The sequence below is a fragment of the Cryphonectria parasitica genome (genome assembly GCF_011745365.1).
Source record: "Cryphonectria parasitica EP155 unplaced genomic scaffold M406scaffold_3, whole genome shotgun sequence".
Lineage (NCBI taxonomy): Eukaryota > Fungi > Ascomycota > Sordariomycetes > Diaporthales > Cryphonectriaceae > Cryphonectria > Cryphonectria parasitica.
Window position 1 is genome coordinate 1,374,197 of NW_024468911.1, and position 19,835 is coordinate 1,394,031.

Below are 19,835 nucleotides of genomic sequence, written 5' to 3' on the forward strand. Positions count from 1 at the left end.
GTCATTTGGCGCATGGATCATTAATTACCCCTCCTATTCTCTCCTTAACCACCCCTCTTCCAGGTTGCGCGCGACCCCGACCATGGCGCCGCCGCCATCGAGGCTTGTGGACAACTCGCAGATTAAATCTGCTGAGCTTCTGTCCCCGCGACCTCTCTTCCTGCATGCCTACATATGGCCCTTTACAATTGCATGGCCAGTTTTTCTGGCCATCTACCTCAGTCCTGAACGCTATGACAAGCACATCGGTGGCCAAGAATGGACCTTTGTGTGGATGGGGACCATCATCACCTTCCAGAGCTTGTTCTGGCTGAGTACCCACTGGAGTGTTGATCTCAGAGGCATCTTCACTGCCAAAAGTGCCAGGTCTGTCGATGAGGCCCAGCTCATCAAGGTCATCCCCATCGCGAATGCCGGTGCTGCCGATATTTGCCAGCTAGATCGTGAGAAGGTAAGGTTTTCTTGGGCCGTTGTAAATAGTCCTATCTGTTTGTGCCCGGCACTGTACTAAACTGTTCAAAATTTCAGGTCGGAGACAAGATCAATGTCTCGTTTCTCTTCCAGAAGCGCCGGTTCTTGTACAGTCCCGAAACGAAGACATTCGCCACTCTGACTTATGCCATCGATGCGGACCCGAAGCCGACGATTGGGTCCTTCCAGAAGTCTAAGGGTATCAAGAGTGCCGCAGAGCTCAAGAGCTTGGAGCAATACTATGGGAAGAATACCTTCGACATCCCCGTTCCGACCTTTACCGAGCTCTTCAAGGAACACGCCGTTGCGCCCTTCTTCGTCTTCCAGATTTTCTGCGTTGGCCTGTGGATGCTGGACGATTATTGGTACTATTCGCTCTTCACCTTGTTCATGCTCGTTGTTTTCGAGAGCACCGTTGTGTGGCAACGCCAGCGCACCTTGAACGAATTTCGGGGGATGAGCATCAAGCCATACGAGCTGCTGGTTTATCGACTGGGAAAATGGACCGAGACCTACAGCGACAAGCTCTTGCCAGGTGACCTGGTCTCCGTCGGTCGTACCAAGGAGGATAGTGGTGTGGCATGCGATATGCTCTTGGTGGAGGGAACGGCCATCGTCAACGAGGCCATGCTTTCAGGCGAGAGCACGCCTCTGCTCAAGGAATCCATCCAGCTACGCCCCGCCGATGCGACCATAGAGACAGAGGGCCTCGACAAGAATGCTTTCCTCTGGGGAGGTACCAAGGTCCTCCAGATCACCCACGGCAACCCCGACGAGCAGAAGCCACCAATCGCCTCCGGCGTCCCTCTTCCACCGGACAACGGCGCAATGGCCATCGTCATGAAGACAGGATTCGAGACCTCGCAGGGTAGTCTGGTTCGCACAATGATCTACTCCACTGAACGTGTCTCAGCCAACAACGCCGAAGCTCTGCTGTTCATCCTGTTTCTTCTTGTCTTCGCGATTGCCGCATCCTGGTATGTGTGGACCGACGGCGTCGAGAAGGACCGCAAGCGATCGAAGCTTCTGTTGGACTGTGTCCTTATCGTCACCAGCGTGGTGCCTCCCGAGCTACCTATGGAGTTGAGTCTGGCTGTCAACACGAGTCTGTCTGCCCTTGCCAGATATGCCATCTTCTGTACTGAGCCTTTCCGTATTCCGTTCGCGGGACGTGTCGACGTGGCATGTTTCGACAAGACCGGTACTCTTACTGGAGAGGATTTAGTTGTTGAAGGCATTGCTGGTCTTGGTCTCGGCAAATCTGGTACCTCAACACCTATGGAATCTGATGGCGCCCACAGCCACATGACACCTGTCAAGGACACCGGCATCAACACAACCCTGGTCCTGGCCACCGCCCATGCTCTTGTGAAGCTTGACGAGGGCGACATCGTGGGAGATCCCATGGAAAAGGCGACACTGGCGGCTCTTGGTTGGAACCTTGGAAAGAACGATACTCTGATGCACAAGCCTGCTACAGCCGCCGCCGGCGGTGTGCAGGGAAGCGTACAGATCAAGCGCCGGTTCCAGTTCTCTTCTGCCCTAAAGCGTCAGAGCTCTGTTGCCACCGTGAACAGCAAGGATCCGAAGACCGGCGAGCATGTCGTCGGAACTTATGTCGGCGTCAAAGGCGCACCGGAGACTATTATGAATATGCTTGTCACGGTTCCCGCGAACTACGAGGAGACGTTCAAATACTTCACTCGACGTGGCTCACGTGTCTTGGCCCTCGCGTATAAGCAACTGTCCACTGGAGATGAGCTTGGCTCCAAGAGGATCAACGAGCTCAAGCGCGAGACTGTCGAGTCTGCGCTCACATTTGCAGGTTTCCTGGTTCTACACACTCCGCTGAAGGAGGACGCGAAGCAAGCTGTGCAGATGCTCAACGAGAGCAGCCACCGCGTCGTCATGATCACTGGAGACAATCCTCTCACTGCTGTTCACGTTGCTAGAGAAGTCGAGATTGTCGACCGGGACGTGCTCATCTTGGACGCTCCTGAGCAGAACGTCAACGGGGACAAGCTCATTTGGCACAGCGTGGATGGCCACACCAACATTCAAGTCGACCCTTCTCAGCCTATCAGCTCAGACATTCTGACCAGATATGACCTGTGCGTGACTGGCTATGCCCTGTCCAAGTTCAAGGACCAAATTGGCTGGAAGCAACTTTTGCGGTACACCTGGGTGTACGCCCGAGTCTCACCAAAGCAGAAGGAGGACCTATTGCTTGGCTACAAGGACATGGGCTACTTTACACTGATGGCTGGTGACGGAACGAATGATGTCGGTGCCCTGAAGCAAGCTCACATCGGCATCGCTCTGCTCAACGGAACCCCAGATGATCTCAATCGTATTGCCGAGCATTCTCGGAACACAAAGATGAAAGAGATGTATCAGAAACAGGTCGATCTGATGAAGCGCTTCAACCAGCCTGCGCCTCCTGTTCCGCCCCTGATCGCCCACCTCTATCCTCCTGGACCGAGCAACCCTAACTACCAGAAAGCCGTCGAACGTGAGGCGCAGAAGAAGGGCATTTCGCCCGCCGATTATGCTCGTTCTCAGGGACACGAATTGCCACTCGAGACTGTCACTTCTCCGGCTGCTCAACAACTTATCAATACGGATCCTCGTGCTGCTCGGCAGGCAGAGGCTTCTAAGAAAATGCAGAGCTTGGCTGAGAAGCTCCAGCAGTCGATGATGGATAGCGACCTTGACGACGGCGAGCCTCCTGCCCTGAAGCTTGGTGACGCCTCGGTGGCTGCTCCCTTCACGTCCAAACTGCGCAACGTCATTGCCATTCCCAACATCATTCGCCAGGGTCGTTGCACGCTTGTTGCCACCATCCAGATGTACAAGATCCTCGCACTTAACTGCCTGATCACCGCCTACAGTCTAAGTGTGTTGTATCTCGAAGGCATCAAGTTCGGTGACGGCCAGTACACGATCAGCGGCATGCTCATGAGCGTGTGCTTCTTGTCCATCTCCCGCGCCAAGTCTGTCGAGGGTCTCTCCAAGGAGCGGCCGCAGCCAAACATCTTCAACTTCTATATCATCGGATCCATTCTCGGTCAATTCGCTGTTCACATTGTCACCCTGATCTACATCTCCAATTACTGTGACACAATTGAACCGTAAGTTGACCAGCCTTTTCCAAGATTTCTTCCTTCTCCATTGCTCTACCAGTATGCTAATTCTCCTGTCACAGTCGCTCCGAAATTGTCGACCTCGAGGCCGAGTTCTCACCGTCACTGCTCAACAGCGCCGTCTACCTCCTCCAGCTTATCCAACAGATCAGCACGTTCGCAGTGAACTACCAAGGCCGACCCTTCCGCGAATCCCTGTCGGAGAATAAGGGCATGTTTTATGGAATCGTTGGTGTGACTGCCATCGCCTTCTCGTGCTCTACCGAGTTCATCCCGGAGCTCAACGAGCAGATGAAGCTTGTGCCCTTCACAGCTGAGTTCAGGTCCACCATGACTACAGTAATGATCATCGACTATGCGGCGTGTTGGTTTATCGAGGTGCTGCTGAAGAGGCTGTTCTCTGATTACCGGCCCCGCGACATCGCGTTGCGCAGACCCGATCAGCTCGAGAGGGAGCTGGCACGCCGGCAGGAGGAGCAGAAGAAGAAGGAGGAGGAGGAAGAGCGCCAGAGGCTGGAGAAGGTGGCCGAGTTCGAGCGCAAGGTCGAGCAACAGAGGCAGCGTCTGCAAGCCTGGAGCGAGGGTCGCTAGTCAAAATCAATGGGGATGGATGGGGCTAGGTGAACTCAAATAACAATAGAAGCAGTAGGATATCTCAACAGAGATGATAGACATAACTAGACGGAACTGCCCTAATGGTTCGATGAGGGGAGGCGGGGCTGTGTCTACAAAAGAGAGCCTGGATGTATAGACATGTATTGTACCAATGCATCGCTCTCATAGTCTACGCTAGACGAGATATTGTCTCAAACCATTTTTTTTATATTTTTTTTGCATGAATAGAGATCTTTTTTGACCTCTGCAATTCCTTGAGCCACTGTACCTTTTGCAGCTTCACCCAGGGTGAGATCTGCGGCACTGCAGCATTATAACAATACAGGGCTACGCAAGCCGGTCACGAACGTCGGGAGACATACATATGGGGAGGTCTGGGCATATCATCGTGCTATGATACAAGCGGTCTATTAGTCCCGAAGGACAATGAAAGAGACTAGACTACGCCATGAGCAGCCATCCATCCACCTTCTTTGCCTTTCCATGTATTCGTCCTGTATAGTTGCCGCACTGTTGTTGGAAGACGAAGAAAAATCCAGACCGAGACGTTAGAACTGGGAGATTTGATCTTGGCTAGCCAACCGGGACCACCTGGATAGATGTGTAGACTCCTTTACGCGCCGGGGTTCTTGGCGACAAAGGAAACACCCTTCTCGATGTTCTTCTTGAGGTCGGCGAGACAGGCCTCGAGCATCTTCTCCTCGTTGGCATCGAGCTTGCCGAGGGGCAGAATCTTCTCGACACCGTTGGGGCCGAGCTCGACCTTGGAGGAGAAGAAGTCGACACCCTGGTCCTTGTAGAGAGGGGAGTCGACAAAGGTGGGCTCGATGACGCCCTTCTCGCCCTGGGCGGCGCGGAGGAGGGACTCGGCCATGCGGGCACCAGCCATGGCCATGGACAGAGTGGCGGAGCCGGCGCCGTCCTTGGCCTTGACGACCTCATCGCCACCGAACTGGACGCGGTTGACCAGCTCAGCATTGGAGGACAGCTCGGGGTGGGCGGACTGGCTGAAGAGAGGGACGATGGTCACACCGCTGTGGCCACCAACGACGGTGATGTTCTCGTCGGCGGGGTCGGTGCCCTTGAGGGCGGAGACGAAGCGCGAGGCACGGACGACGTCGAGGGTGGTGACGCCAAAGAGGCGCTTGGGGTTGTAGACGCCGCGGGCCTTGAAGATCTCGGAGACGATGGGGACCGTCGAGTTGACAGGGTTCGAGATGACGAGGATGTTGGCCTCGGGGCAAGACTCGGCGCAGGCCTTGGCCAGGTCGCGGACGATGGAGGCGTTGGTGTTGAACAGGTCGTCACGGCTCATGCCGGGCTTGCGGGGGACACCGGCGGGGATCAGCACGACCTCGGAGCCCTTGAGGGCCGAAGCCAGGCCGGACGCGGTAGGGTCATAGCCCTGGACGGTGGACTTGGTGTTGATGTGGGAGATGTCGGCGGCAACACCTAGATGGGAGGGTGAGAGGCAGACTGTCAGTGGTGCTGATTCGGGTCAAAGGAAGAAGGGCGCGGGAGAAGGGAAAGCTTACCAGGGGCCAGGCGGATATCGTACAGGGCGAGCTCAGTGACCCTGGGGTTGAGCTTGAGGAGCAGGGACAGAGGCTGGCCAATGCCACCAGCAGCGCCCAGGACGGTCACCTTGGACAGCTAGAGAGAAGAAGAGGTTGAGGGTTGTTGTCAGCGCTGGGTCCCTTACAAGGCGCGTCGTCAATCCCCAACAGGATCAACACAGAAGAAGAAAAAAAAGCAAATAAACACACCTGGCGAGCAGAGGCCGAAAAGGCACGACGCTGAATGCGAGCAGCAGCAAACATCTTGACTGAATAAGAGAAGGATGAAGAACAGAAACAATCGACTGCTGGCTAGACGACGTCTTTCGTCTCGAAGAGAAGGGTGGGAGAAAAAGAAGGTTGGCTTGGTGGATGGTCTGTCGGCAACGATGTGGTCGGGAAAAGTTTCACCAACAAAAGTGTAGACACAGAGGTGCGATTGCGGCTTTTGGTGTCCAGTTGCATTGCTGGATTGCTACTGTGGGTCCCTTCTCTTGGGTGACCTCGGGCAGGCCTGGCACGGGCCTGGCACAGCGACGAGGGGGCCTAGCAAGCTTGTTGCTCTGGGGTTTCGGCACTAGAGAGCTGTAGGCGAACAAGCGAGCCCACCCTCTCCAGACTTAGCGCCTACAGGGGGGTCCGCACCGGAGCTTTTCGGGAAGACTGCCTGGCAGTACAACATACCACATAGAGTACGAAACTATCCTTGCAGCAACTTCAATGAGGTGCAGTTGCTGTGAGGGGTTCCCTCCTACCTCTTGATGCTGCTGATTGACCATTTGTGGGCTGTTACAACATGGGCCTATCAATTAGCATGACAGATGAACAAACTGTGGGAGAAATACCTACCAGCCTGTGTGCCTGTGCCATACGAGAAAGCACTCACCCTCACCCTCGTTTTCACTCTCATATTCACTTCATCCTCGCATACCAAAATCAGACTACTGTGCCACAACAGAGAACTGCCTGCTGAAAGAGTGGATGGGACTGAAAACCCATCATGATGCCAGTCTCAAATACAGCAGACAGCCTTCTCAATTGATTATATATAGAATTTCAACCTCTGAATGGGTCCTTCCAGCATGGAGGGGCAATGTCTGATCCGAGGTATCCCTTTGCAACACCGGGAATTCCGAACTTTTTTTCTCAAGACACACCACCAGGATGCATTGTTGAGGTGCTTCATGATTCTTAAGTCAGCTGCTTGTCTCTAACTGGAAATGGTCAACAATGTATGTCCAGGGTGCATCCAGAACGATTGCCGAATCCAACAGCTTGCCTAACCCCAATGCTGATGCATGCAAAGCTGAGAACGAGAGAGAGATCGAAAAGGCGGATTTACGGATCAAAAACTCTAGCACTACTTCTATAAAAACCATCTGCATGTTTCTTTGTTAGGTTTGAGATTTTTCTCTGTTCCGTCTCAGCTTCATCCTGCGTCTACTCCCACTTCCATATCTCATCCCCCCACCATCTAGCAACAGCATCATGGAGGCCGTCAGAGAGACGCTGGCCAAGTTCGGCAAGGCCTGGACGCCCGATGTCCCCCCAGCGCTCCTCAAGGTCTACGAGCCCCTCCAAGCCCAGCAGAATGCCAAATATGGCAGCGATATCCAAACAGAAAAGGCCCTCAAGTATGGTCCTGACGACAGGAACCGCATTGACGTCTATAGTCCCGCCTCCGGAACTTCCGGGCGGCCCGTGGTGGTCTACTTCCATGGCGGGGGTTTAGTGGGGGGAGACAACGACCACACGCCGAACATTTATGCCAATATCGGTAAGCCAAAAACAAAACAAAAAATGTACGAGGTCTGGTCGGAACACGATCATTGACAAGATAACCAATAAAAGGTAATTACTTCACCAAGCACGGCTGCATCACCTGCCTCGCCACCTACCGCCTCGCGCTGAAGACAGGCCACCACCCCAACGGCGCCGAGGACGTCCAGGCCGCCCTGCAGTGGGTCCAGGCCAACATCCAAAGGTACGGCGGCGACCCGTCCAAGGTGGTGGCGATGGGCCAGTCTGCCGGCGGCGTCCACCTGCTGACCGCCCTGTTCCTGGGCTACCTCGACCCGAACCCCAAGCCTCTGGCGGCGGGGCTCGTCTCGCTGTCCGGTGTCTTCACCATGGACGACAGCGACCCGCAGAGGGTCAAGGCGCTGGCCTCGTGGTTCCGCGCCGAGAACACCTTCGAGGTCAACGGCCGATGGGGCCCGCTGGCGCTGTTCAGGCAGCAATACTTTGGCACCGCGACAACGCCGCCCAGGGGGGTCTTTCCGTACAAGTTGAAGATGCTTGTCGGGGAGTTCGAGGCGGATGAGATCCTCGACGGGACGTTTGCGTTCGTGCACGAGCACAGGAAGAGGTTCGGCAGGTTGCCGCTGCTGGAGGTGTTGGAGGGGCATAATCATGTCTCGTATTGCTTCGGTTTGGGGCTGGAGGATCCCATACATGAGGCTGTGGGAAAGAAGTTGCTGGGTTATGTTGAGGAGTTCACTCAGTGAGAAAATCATATTGAAAAAAAAAAAAAAAAAAAGTTTAATTCCTTTCGAAATCTACTATATGTGTCTGGGTATTTGAAGCGCAAAATCACCAACCAAATCCTCATATCTGGATCCCAATATTCCCTTGGTCCCAAAAGATACCAGCCGAGTTCCATATGCCCCCAAGACCAAACAAGAACGCCTCATGCAGTTCGCCATGCAAACCAAAGTAAGAAAATTCGTGAAAATGTCGGTCTACATTCCGACCCAGTAGTTCCGTTCCTAGGATTTACCATCCGCCGAAGCCTCCTCCGTGGTGTCCATGATGCCCATGGTGGTGCCCGTGATGGCCATGATGACCACCCCCAAAGCCTCCAAAGGAAGGTTGAGGCTGGTGGTGGTGATGATGTTGGTGCCCACCAAACGAGAGCGCACCGCCGTGGTGCTGGTGACCTTGGTGGTGGTGATGCTGCTGCAGTCCACCACCGACCAGGCCGCCGAGCAGTCCCGCCGAGCCGCCCTGGTGATGTCCATGGTGGCCGCCGTGGTGGTGCTGGTGATGATCCTGTTGGTGTCCGTGACGACCCTTGAGCTTGTGCTCAATGACGTTCAGGGCGACTGCGCCGCCGACCGCGCCGAGGGCGGTCTTGAGCTTGCTTGACTTGCCATAGTGGTGCGCCGCAGCACCGCCGGCCGCGCCGCCCAGTGCAGTGGCGAGGAAGCCCTTTTCGCCTTCTTGAGGCTGCTGGCCTGCTGGGTACTGCTGGTAGGCCGGCGGGGCGCCGGTGTATTGGGGCTGTTGTGGTGCGTGGTAGGAGGAATGTGTCTTGCTGCCTTTGGAGCCGCTGTTGTAATAGTCTGCCGCTGACATTCTGGGCGATGTGACTAGAGAGTTGGTTGTTGTTGTTGTCGTCGTTGGTAATGATTTTTTCTTTCGGTCTTTTAAGAAATAGTGTGAAGTTCACGAATAGGGACGAGAGAGTTGTTCTCGAGGGTTTGTGTGGAATAACAACATCCAAACTCGAAACCCACAAACTTACCTGAAGCAGGAAGTGTACGTCTTTATATATACAAGTTTATCTACGGACGGTTCTCCGGAGACCGAGGCGGCCATGTGCCTGACAATCATGGGGCGCAGTCCTGAACCCAAGACGTGGGGATGAACCTGGCGGCTTCCAGCAGAATAACGAGAATGGCTGGCGCCCAGCGTTTGGCGTTCAAGGCAGAATTGCTGTCTAGTATCTTTGCGTCGCTCTGATTCGCTAGGAGGCAGTGGCTGTGTGGTCCCCAAGCCTCGACTGGCTTCGGCTGCGCCCTGTGACGCGGAAGCTCTTGCCCTCTGGTAATCCTTGATGGACGGGGAAGCTGACAGGTGTGGCGAGCTGGGGCCAATCTTGCCAGCTGGCAGCCAGCTGATATCCATTTACTTCCATTCCCTGAAAAGACACCGGGTTTAACTGTACTGTAGGTTCGGACGTCCGACGAGCCCAAGAGGATGGTCCCTACTGAGTGCTACTCACTTGTGGCGCGTCTTCCCACCTCCTGTGGCTTGGGGCTCATTCCTCTCTAGGCTCTCGTGGAGCATCAACGTTTTCTGCCTCTTTAAGTGTCCCCGCCACGTCCAGATCGACGAGCAGGGAAAGGGGGCTTCGGCAGAGATCACCGACGGAAGTACACCTCGGACGATTTCGCGCTGCACAGTATCAACCTCGTGGGGCAATGCTATGCGGGCCTGTGTTGGTATCTTCGGTTTTTGTTCTAATGACTCTTCACACTAAATAATTAGCACTTAATAAGCCAAGGCATCAGGTTCAACTTCATGGGAATACTTTTCTCATCGCCCAATCTCATCACGAGCCGTGATAATCAACCCCTCTATCTTTTCCCCTCCCTCTCGACGCAGGCCGCTGGCATGCACCTGGCATGCATCTAAAAAAGCACATCAGAGTACACTCGCTGCAATGTCCTCCGGCGCGTGCAGTTTTAGCCGTGAGGGATCTGCCACAGAAATCCGGCGGGGCTCGCTGTAACGGAAGGAGGAGAAGGGGATGGCAGTGTGGGGAGAGGTTGGGGTAAGTAGCAAATCTGGGGCGAGGGCTAAAGGGTAAAAGGAGCGAGGGGCCGGTATAGTAGGAGAATTGACACATGCAGGGCTTCCAAGGAAAAACGGATCTATGATGTCTATGCTCCTGCAAGAACACTCTTTCGACGGCCCGCCATGTCACCCCCAGTGAGAAAGCAAAAGTCACAGCATTTCCACCAATGGCTGCAGTTGGAAGCGGTCCGGAATAGCGCTGCATACTTGACCAGCTATATAATTCCCTGTGCTTTTGGCATTCTCCGAGGATAAGTGTCTCTTCGTTCAGTAGCAGCAGCAGCAGCAGCGGTATCATAATAATTCAAGATGGCCTCCTCGACGTTCGTGACGGCATGCCTAGCCGCGCTCTCGTTCCCGCTTCTGGCGAGTTCGACGCCCGTAACGCCTCGTACCAAAACATCACCTTTTCGGTGGGACGATACAAAATATGTGTACGTGACTTGTTTGAAAAGGGGACTAAATTGACTTCCTGAAGGTGTGCTGCTGCTAACACAATGTAATGGATGAACAGCATTGCCTTTGGAGACTCATATACATATGCCCAGGGGACGTTGGGCTACGCAAACTCAACATTCATCGGGTCGAACTTGAACTTCTCGTACACGCCAGAGCAGCTTCTCTCGGACCGCATCATGCAGGAGGACGTTGACAGCACCGCGAACCGAGGGCCCAACTGGATCGAAGACATCACACAGTGCGGCGTCAAGGAGGGCCTCACCGACCCGCAGACCTGCGACATCCAGCTCTGGGACTTCGCCTTTGGCGGCGCTGACATATCGGTCGAGTACCTGCCGCTACACCACAACTGGTCCGTCCAGCTCGTCAACCAGACCGAGCAGTTCCTGCGCTATGGTCAGCCCGTGCTCAAGAACATCGTCAACGCCGACAAGACGCTCGTGGCCTTGTGGATAGGCATCAACGACATTGGCGACTCGGCCGAGCTCGATGTCGACTTCCCCAGCTACTACGACGAGCTCATCACCACCATGTTCGAGCAGGCCGTCGAGCCCGTGTACAAGGCCGGGTACAAGAAGTGGCTGTTCATGAAACTGCCTCCGCTGAACCGCACTCCGGGCAATCTCGTGCGTGCTGCCGGGCCTCTTCCGAATACCACCATGATCGGGTGGTGGGACAGCACTCTGGACTCACATGCTGCCGCTTTTGCGTCCCAGAACGACGATGTGACGGCCTTGGTCTTTGATTCAAACACGTTTCTGAATGGGGTGTTGGATAACCCTGCCGAGTACAACATTACCAACACGACTTCGTACTGTCCAGACTACAACCAACCGCTGCCCGTGACCCAGTATGGATGTCTTCCTCTCTCTGACTATTTCTGGTATGATGATGGGCACATGTGAGTGAAACCTGCATTTTTCACTACCAGATTCCATCACTTAAATGCTTGATGATTTGCAAGAAGGCAAACATACTTACAATGAGTACAGGACAACCCACGTTCACTCCATCTTGGCGGCAGAAGTCGAGAAATTCCTCAAATCTTCATCTGCTTAAAAGTCATGTACCTGGCTTCTAATTAGATAAAGTAATGGATGATATACCTTGAAGTTGTGAGGTGGATGAAACTTCACCAATATCATCTACCTGTGTCCCATAATATCGTCGTCCACATTGTTCTGCCGGCCACTTCGTTTCTCTCTGTGTCCGATGAATATGTTGCTTCTGTTAACCGTGCTTTCTGAACCTTCATCGCTCGCGTCAAAGATTCAAGTTGGATTCGAATGCTTGAAAAGTCACAAATCTGCGGCTGATCTCAATGACGATGAAACTCATTAGGTGAAAGTGAAGTTTGGTTCCATAAAGCTCAATTAATTAATAATTCTGACACAGTTGGGTACGACAGTTTGTAGGAATACGAAACGAGGTTAGACTCGATGCTTAGCGTCAACCCAATTACTGTACACAGCAGCAGAAGCGGTGCTCTCACCGGCCTCAATCCAATCGGAGTTTATGGGCTCACGTCCGAGACATCTGACAACAAAGGGCGCTCCCACTGCCATCTCGAACGTCGTCCAATTTCCATCTTCTTCTTCTTTCCGCATAGCTGCCTTGAGCATGGTTCTACCAGCCTAGTCCTATGATCCTTCAAATAATCTACAAGAATAGCAGCGGCTTCTTTTGACATCTCAGGAAATCTAGGATTGCCGTATCTACATGAGCTTATGGGCTGCTGCTCTCTTTCTCACTGGTGGGACCTTATCAAAGCCATCCGAGGAAATTCAACAGTAACCAAAACAGTCTGATCATAGCACCTACCCACCCACACCTTTGCTCTTTTACCCAGATTCGGATAGTATGGGCTCGAAATGTATGGTTCTATCGAAAGATCCGGCCAAAGCTGTCCGCCGGAAGAGGAAAGCCCACAGCAAGTCGAGATCAGGATGTGGCAATTGTAAACTGCGGCGCGTCAAGGTGAGAGTGACTTCTTTCCAAGCAGAGAAAGGAAAGAAACTGCAGATACAGCTTGGCTGACCTACCGTCTCTTTTACTATTCTCTGTCGCTCAGTGCGATGAGGCGAAACCACAATGTAAAACCTGCGTGGCCTTCGGTGTGGCCTGCAACTATGGCCCTAGATCGACCAGTGTCGCGGGCGAGCTTGTCCTCTGCTTCGACGGGGCCTCCCTCATGGACTCGCCCCCGAGGTCTCCTGTCTCGATGGATCAGACTATTCTGAGCATGGTCAACCAGTCCCTGCAAGAGTCGCCCAGTGCTGCCATGTTGGGTGGCCCGAGTCAGGTTTATAATCTTCGACAATCCGACCTCGACGCCCTTAACAGATTTCACCAGAGGTCGATCCTTTCTCTTGGGACGGAGAAATCCAAATGGATCTTGCAGGCGGAAACACCTAGGCTGGCTTGTCTTGTGAGTCGTTTTCACTCACCTTTGTGTGGGTCAGACCTTCTGGTTGAAGGCTTATAAACTAACTATTACGGCCCAGCACCCTTTTCTCATGCACCTTGTTCTCACTTTTACATTGATGCACGACCGTGTCTCGCAGACATCCGACACAAATTTCACGCCGAGAGAACTGTATCACTACTACACGGGCACAGCCATGTTCAACCAGAAACTATGCGACCCAGACGCAACGCCGTCGGAGCGCGACGCATGCTGGATCGCGTCGACCCTGATCGGCATCATCTACATCTGCCACATCGACGCGACCAAGCCGCAAGAGGCGTGGCCGCTCAAGTCTCCCGGGCCAGGCGAGCCCGACTGGCTGGTTCTGTCCCTGGGGAAACAAGACCTGTGGGAATTCTGCGATCCCATGAGGCCGGACTGCTGCTTCCAGGAGATGCATCTCCAGGTCAACCCGTGGGGCGGGGACGAGGATTTTACCCCTGACGAGCTCAAGGACGGCGGGTTTCCGAACATATTGCCCGAGATTCTCGAGTTCCTCAACCTGACGGATCCTTCCACATGGGTTGAGAGCCCGTACTTTCGCTCTACCAACATTCTGTCACAGCTCCTGCCGCAGGACTACAACCAGCAAAACATTATGAAATTCGCAACATTCACGTACTACACTTCTCCAGAGTTTCGAGACTTGTGGAAGCAAAAGGACCCTGGGGTGCTGATCTTGGTTGCCTACTGGTACTCGAAAGCCATTTCGACACAGTTTTGGTGGATGTGGTACGTTTGCATCCTTCTTCTTCTCTCTCCTGAATGCTCAGAAGTCCCGCTACCTTGAAGTGTTGGTTTGTACAGAGACCTCTTTTGGCACAACCCTTGGAAGAACATTTTGCTGACTGCCGACGATTTGTGTTCATACAGGAAGAGAGCAGTGCTGGAGTGTCAAGCAATTTGCATCTATCTGGAAAAATATCACAGCGACGTGCCTCATCTCGAGTATATACTGAGGCTTCCCAAGAGGAGCTGCGGGTTGACAACAGACGTGTCTGCTATAGACTAGCAAGTCATATTTATGCTGACAGCCCTTCATTATGGCTGTCTATTGCCTCGAAGAGGAAGGGGGTGGAGCGGCTTAAGATTATGTTTGGGTAATCATCTCCGGAACACGCACGACGCGTACCCAAGTATGTATTTGATTTTTGAGTTACTTGGGTCCTGGCTTTCCCCAATTTGTCAGTGCCACAACCAACTCCAAATGTGACTTCCGCTCTCTTTGGTAGGAAGTTAGCGGACCCACGAGCGAGAAGAAAAACAGTCTCTCTAACAGGTGCGCTTCTTCGGTGGAGGGCGGCAAATTGACTTTTGGGGGGATGCGGGGTTGACTTTTACAAGGTCACTCAGTGGAATACAACCATGGACGGATATAATTAGTCTCGAAATGGAAATGTGAATGAGACGTCATGGGACCTTTTCTGTATTGGAATTGGAAGTGGGTGAATGGTCCCTCCAAGGGAAAAGTAGAAATAAGTTGGGCAAGCCAATTCATCTTTCACAGGAACACACCGTTGAGGTGAGGTGGCTCTCTCTCTGCACCTGTCCCGGCGTCCACCAGTCCAGCACCCGCCAAAAAAGAGTTGCAGGTTGTAATTATTTCATCCAGTAACTAATTGTCAATTTGGGGAAAATATGTGGACTCCCTTGGCCCTGTGCCTCACGGGCACGACTGTGCTGGTGTCGGCAACCACCGTCCGAACCACCACTCCGGTGATGGGATGGGACAGCTACAACTACTACAGCTGCTCCCCCACCCAAGAGATCATCCAGGATAACGCGGCAGCCCTGGTCAGCCTGGGCCTGGACGCCCTCGGCTACACCTATGTCACGACCGACTGCGGCTGGACGGCCGACTATCGTGACCCTTCGACTGGCGAGCTGGTATGGAACCCTGACACGTTCCCTTCGGGCGGGGCAGCACTGGGCGAGTATATTCACAACCTGAGTCTGCACTTTGGTGTGTACTCTGGGGCTGGGTATTATCAGTGTGGCTCGACGGACCAGCCTGCTTCATTGGGTGAGTTGTTTTGAGTTGTGCTCACCTCTGTACTTTCTGTTTACTTGTACAAGTAATTATACTCAAAAGAGAAGAAAAAGGAAAGAATAAACCTTGTGAAAAATTACCCATGCTGAATTTTTTTATTCTTCTTTTATAGGACACGAGACACTCGACGCAGACTCCTTTGCAGCATGGGGCGCGGATTCGTTAAAGTGTGTAATACCACTCAGACCTCCACTAACACATTTGCCCTCCAGCTAATGTTTACCATTGATTTATGAAGATATGACAACTGCTACGCAAACTCGACCACCACAGAGGCAGACTACACAGGCACTGTCTCTGGTTCTCCCACTCGTTTCGACGTCATGGCCAGCGCACTCGCCACGACTTCACGAGACACTGTGTACCAGGTATGCCAATGGGGTGTGGGAGAAGACATTGGAGTTTGGTAATAAATACCCTGTCCCCTCTCGTCCTTCTTGCTATGTCTTGTTTAAAAAGGCAGAAGAGAATCTATTTCCTAACACACAAAACCACACACAAAAGGGCCCCTGAGATTGCCAACTCGTGGCGCATCTCCAACGACATCTACGACGCCTGGCGCAGCATCTGGCGCATCACCAACCAGGTGGTGCCCTACTACAAGCACACCGGCGTAGGGGCCTACGCCGACATGGACATGCTCGTCGTAGGCCTCAACGCCCTGTCCAACGAGGAGGAGAAGTTCCACTTCGGCATGTGGGCCATCAACAAGTCCCCGCTGATCATCGGGTCCGCCCTCGCCGACTCGCTCACGCCCGCGTCCTCGCTCGAGGTCCTGTCCAACACGGCCGTCATCGCCCTCAACCAGGACAGCCTCGGCCGGCAGGCCCAGCTCGTGCGCCGCTACACCACCGCCCAGTACGACATCTGGCAGGGCGCGCTCTCGGGCGGGCGCCAGGTCGTCGCCCTGGCCAACTGGTACAACGGCAGCCAGACCGTCACGCTCAGCCTCCCTGCCGACCTAGGCATCGCGTCCGCCGCGGCCGAGGACGTGTGGGCCGGCGAGAGCCTGGGCACGCTGAGCGCGTCCTCCTCGTACACCACCACGCTCGCCGGCCACGAGCTGCGCCTGCTCGTGCTCTCCAACATTGTCAACGCCACGTCGGGCGTGCAGACGGCCGTGGGGTACTACACGGCCGCCGAGGACGCCACGCTGGCGGGGGAGGCCGTGGTTGTCGACTGTCCGGCGGGCACGTGTCTGCCGGCGGGCAACAAGGTCGGCGACATTGGCGAGGGCGAGTCTGCCGCGTCGGTCACCTTCTCGGGCGTCGAGGCCGTCACGTCTGGCACCAAGCTGCTGGGCATTGATTACTGCAACTACGACGTGGCGCTGGAGACGGCCTGGGACTGGGGCGACAACACGCGCAACATGACCATCGCCGTGAACCAGGCCGCCGGGGACGGCACGCGCTTTGCGTTCCCCATCAGCGGAGGCGACTGGTACGATGCTGGACGGCTGTATGTCTATGTGGAAGGGTTTGTTGCCGGGACTGGAAACGAGGTCATCTTCACGTCGTATGGGACCGAGGCCACTTGGGCTCCTGATCTGGTGGGCTTCGAGGTCTATGAGGTGGAGTGAAGAAGTGGTGTAGGTGTGTATCCGTCTGTAGCGCGAGAGAAAGTTGCGAGAATATACCAAGTAATTGGTTGTGTATATACTCTCGTCTGATATTCTTGCAATGAGTGACATGAACTGTTCACAGCTCATCATGCAAGGCACTGTCTGTGCCAAGTCGTCGATTCGCTACAAGTCAGATGGTCAAATCAAAAATGGTAATCAATGATAACACCTGGCTTTCTCACCTCGAACAGCACGGTGAGGCCTCCGGTGTACACTTTAGAGAACAATGATGACTTCCAAAAAGTTGATTTCAATTGTTGTATCGAACACCTGAGTACTTGAGTACCTGAGTACCCAGTACCGTATCATGAAGAAGCACGCGTGTACGTGCGCGCGCTTGAGGATGAAATGTAATGATAATGATAATGACAATGATGATGATGATGATGATGATGAGCGGCATTCTCGAGCCGCAGCGAGCTGGATTCGCTCGTCGCTGCCTCTAGTGGACAGCATGCTCCCGTAACTCCGCGTATGCTGAAACTCTCAAGAACTGATTATGCTATATATGAATACAAATGTCGGTAGGGCCCGACCAATGATGCGGAGAGGTTCAGCGGTGAAATCAATTCAATAGGTTCGACCAGTGCAGATAGATTCGAGCCGAGGTGGATCAAGGTATGAACAGGACCGAAATGCCTGACCGTACAAGCACATGAGACCACCATTTACGACCAGGAAAACCGCTGCTGCTGCTGCTGGCCTCCTACGTAATGGGCCACACTGAGAAGCCTCGTGGGCCACATCACGATCTCATGCCGGCTCCTGCTCGGCGGGCAGGCAGCTCAATCTCACTCTCGGACTCTGAGGAAGGATCCTCGGCCGCCACCTGGTCCAAAACCTTATCAAGGTCCTCGTAAGAGAACCTCGGTTTGGGCTGCGGCGAAGGCTTGCTCACTTCCATCGTGGGTGGCATCGAATGTCGTGCCTGCGCCGCCGTGCCATTGGTCGTCTTCTGGGGGCTGTGTGCGAGGGGTCGCGCGTGTGTGGCATGCCGGCGCGGACTTGTTGCTGGATCGTCTATGTCCATCTCGCTAAAGGTAGACGGCGATCTCCCGAAACCGACGCGTTTCTTGGGCGAAGTGTGGGCTGCCGGAAGGGGCTGTGAGCTGTGCATCGGGCGGCCGTTCGGCAAGCTCTTGCGCTTCGGTGCAGATGTCGGCAGCGCCGTCCTCTGCGGGCTGGGTACAGCCAAGGCGCCATTGCGAAGATGACTGACCGCCGACTGAGAGGCTGGATAGTAGTTCTTCATATTTGCAGAGTTCCCCGGACTGCTCATAAAAAGTAGGGCTTCCATCGCATCCTTCTCGCGGTTGTTGTGGGTGGGAGAGATGATCACGGGATCTGCTGCTGCTGCGGCGCGCGCGGCGCCAGGATCCCGGGAGATACTGAGAGATGGTAAAGCTGGTGTGTGCGGGCTGCTGTGGTGAGATCGAGGGGAGAGAAGACTGGGGGTGTGCTTCGGGTTGGAGTTTCTTCGGTGGTTAGTTTCGTTGCGATGAGGCTGAATGGAGACTGGAGGGGCTAGCGACGGAACATCCTGCAGCCGAGCAGAGGAGGAGACAGGTTGCATGTCAGGACTCGCTGAAGAGCGTGCCCCAGAGTCGTCTTTGCTCTGTGGCTGGTGGGTCTGAGGAGGTGCGCCCGAGCTGCTCGGCAGCGGATGTGATAGAGTCTGCATCTGCGGGCTGATAGAAGATCCAGCAGGCCCTGGCAGGGTAGAGTTGCTGGAGGAAGCAGGAGAAGCGGCGGCAGAGGCCAGGTTCTCGACCTCGTCAATGGTGCGTGACTGCCAGCCGTTGTGAACCTTGAGCATGGCATAGGACAGGCGGGCCTTTAGTTCGGAGGACAGCTGCGGAATAGAACGCGTCAGCATGGAAGGACCCACCACCATCGTAGATCTTCTTGACAGTCTTGCTGTCGGAGAAAAGTACACACCTCGTTAACACGGCTGCTGGCGGAAGAGGCAATGCTGACACCGCTCACGTTCCTCGAGTGCCAGCCAGGACCTGGCCGAGGAGGAGAGGCGCTCGGGGATGTCCTGTTGTTCTCCTTGACCGCGCCGTCGGCCATCCTCTTGACCGAGGGGCGAGGGGCGACGGCACCCACGTCGGGCATCTTCTCCTGGACAGCAGCCAGCTGCGACAGCTGTCGCAGCTGGGACTCCTGGCTGGACTCGTGGCCGCTACTTGCCGCACCGTTGCTCGCGCTCCTCTCGATTATGGGTGGCGTAAAGACGCGGTGGGACTCGGCCGTGGAGTTGGAAGACGAGAGGGCGGTTGCCTGGGAGTCGGTGTTGGAGTTCTGCTTCTGCAACGGGTACGAGCCGGCGGCACTGCTGGCCATGATGTGCCCTTGCGACGACGACGAGGACGACGACGACGAGTCGTGAGGCGCGACACGGTGGGCGGTCGAGAGCAAAGCATTGCTGTCGCTGACACCGACGCCAGCCTGTTTCGGCGCGGCGTTGACGGGCCGGAACGACATGATCGGATCCGGAAAGAATGGTGAACCCCCCCTCTTCAGAGCGCCACCAGGAATGATCGCGTCGTGGGGTTTGGAGTTGGACTGCAGCGCATGTGATTTGCGAGGCAGGCAGATGTTCAGGCAACCTAAGATGAGGCAGAAGGAGGAAGAGGGGCAAGGAGAGAGAGAGGCGACGGTCGGTCGGTGGCAGCAAGATGGCGACGCGCTCTTGGAAGCCCGGGTGCCCAAGTCGAATTGCGCGCAGTCACTAATTGCGCGCAGTCTGGTAAGTATCGTGGGGGGGGGGGGGCTGACAGCAATGCGATGTTCGTCCGGAAGCACAGGAGCTGTGCTGCAAGGTAACAGGGGGTGCTGGTCGGTAAATGGAGGGCGATCGTCAGGAGAG

The 19,835-nt window shown here is 54.7% G+C and overlaps 8 protein-coding genes across 8 annotated transcripts; 5 read left to right on the forward strand and 3 right to left on the reverse strand.

The window, feature by feature from the left end:
- Nucleotides 1-82: 82 nt before the first annotated feature.
- Nucleotides 83-4,205, forward strand: M406DRAFT_328132 (uncharacterized protein; the record flags this gene model as incomplete). Its single annotated transcript, XM_040920287.1, has 3 exons — nucleotides 83-451; nucleotides 529-3,602; nucleotides 3,677-4,205. The coding sequence occupies 3 exons, from the start codon at nucleotides 83-85 to the stop codon at nucleotides 4,203-4,205; spliced, it is 3,972 nt and encodes a 1,323-aa protein (XP_040777983.1).
- Nucleotides 4,206-4,612: 407 nt separating this feature from the next.
- On the reverse strand, nucleotides 4,613-6,159 carry M406DRAFT_355443 (malate dehydrogenase-like protein). The gene is made up of 3 exons (XM_040923172.1): nucleotides 5,996-6,159; nucleotides 5,765-5,882; nucleotides 4,613-5,681 (listed from the first exon to the last, which is right to left on the reverse strand). The coding sequence occupies exons 1-3, from the start codon at nucleotides 6,047-6,049 to the stop codon at nucleotides 4,843-4,845; spliced, it is 1,011 nt and encodes a 336-aa protein (XP_040777984.1). The 5' UTR covers nucleotides 6,050-6,159; the 3' UTR covers nucleotides 4,613-4,842.
- A 1,072-nt stretch (nucleotides 6,160-7,231) lies between these two features.
- M406DRAFT_350374 (alpha/beta-hydrolase) lies at nucleotides 7,232-8,292 on the forward strand (the record flags this gene model as incomplete). The annotated part of the gene is made up of 2 exons (XM_040922544.1): nucleotides 7,232-7,562; nucleotides 7,637-8,292. Exons 1-2 carry the CDS (start codon nucleotides 7,274-7,276, stop codon nucleotides 8,290-8,292), a joined length of 945 nt encoding a protein of 314 aa, XP_040777985.1. The 5' UTR covers nucleotides 7,232-7,273.
- Nucleotides 8,293-8,553: 261 nt separating this feature from the next.
- M406DRAFT_328135 (uncharacterized protein) lies at nucleotides 8,554-9,142 on the reverse strand (the record flags this gene model as incomplete). Its single annotated transcript, XM_040920288.1, has 2 exons — nucleotides 8,554-8,724; nucleotides 8,762-9,142. The coding sequence occupies 2 exons, from the start codon at nucleotides 9,140-9,142 to the stop codon at nucleotides 8,554-8,556; spliced, it is 552 nt and encodes a 183-aa protein (XP_040777986.1).
- Nucleotides 9,143-10,675: 1,533 nt separating this feature from the next.
- On the forward strand, nucleotides 10,676-11,884 carry M406DRAFT_40601 (family 16 carbohydrate esterase; the record flags this gene model as incomplete). Its single annotated transcript, XM_040924140.1, has 3 exons — nucleotides 10,676-10,800; nucleotides 10,881-11,726; nucleotides 11,818-11,884. The coding sequence occupies 3 exons, from the start codon at nucleotides 10,676-10,678 to the stop codon at nucleotides 11,882-11,884; spliced, it is 1,038 nt and encodes a 345-aa protein (XP_040777987.1).
- Nucleotides 11,885-12,736: 852 nt separating this feature from the next.
- Nucleotides 12,737-14,262, forward strand: M406DRAFT_220339 (uncharacterized protein; the record flags this gene model as incomplete). The annotated part of the gene is made up of 4 exons (XM_040915562.1): nucleotides 12,737-12,802; nucleotides 12,897-13,253; nucleotides 13,330-14,024; nucleotides 14,166-14,262. Coding segments are annotated over 4 exons (1,215 nt in total), but the record flags the coding sequence as incomplete, so codon positions are not given.
- Nucleotides 14,263-14,930: 668 nt separating this feature from the next.
- Nucleotides 14,931-16,921, forward strand: M406DRAFT_39833 (family 27 glycoside hydrolase; the record flags this gene model as incomplete). The annotated part of the gene is made up of 4 exons (XM_040924117.1): nucleotides 14,931-15,315; nucleotides 15,455-15,509; nucleotides 15,581-15,748; nucleotides 15,847-16,921. 4 exons carry the CDS (start codon nucleotides 14,931-14,933, stop codon nucleotides 16,919-16,921), a joined length of 1,683 nt encoding a protein of 560 aa, XP_040777989.1.
- Nucleotides 16,922-17,708: 787 nt separating this feature from the next.
- On the reverse strand, nucleotides 17,709-19,450 carry M406DRAFT_69200 (uncharacterized protein; the record flags this gene model as incomplete). The annotated part of the gene is made up of 2 exons (XM_040925235.1): nucleotides 17,709-18,815; nucleotides 18,902-19,450. The coding sequence occupies 2 exons, from the start codon at nucleotides 19,448-19,450 to the stop codon at nucleotides 17,709-17,711; spliced, it is 1,656 nt and encodes a 551-aa protein (XP_040777990.1).
- Nucleotides 19,451-19,835: the final 385 nt, after the last annotated feature.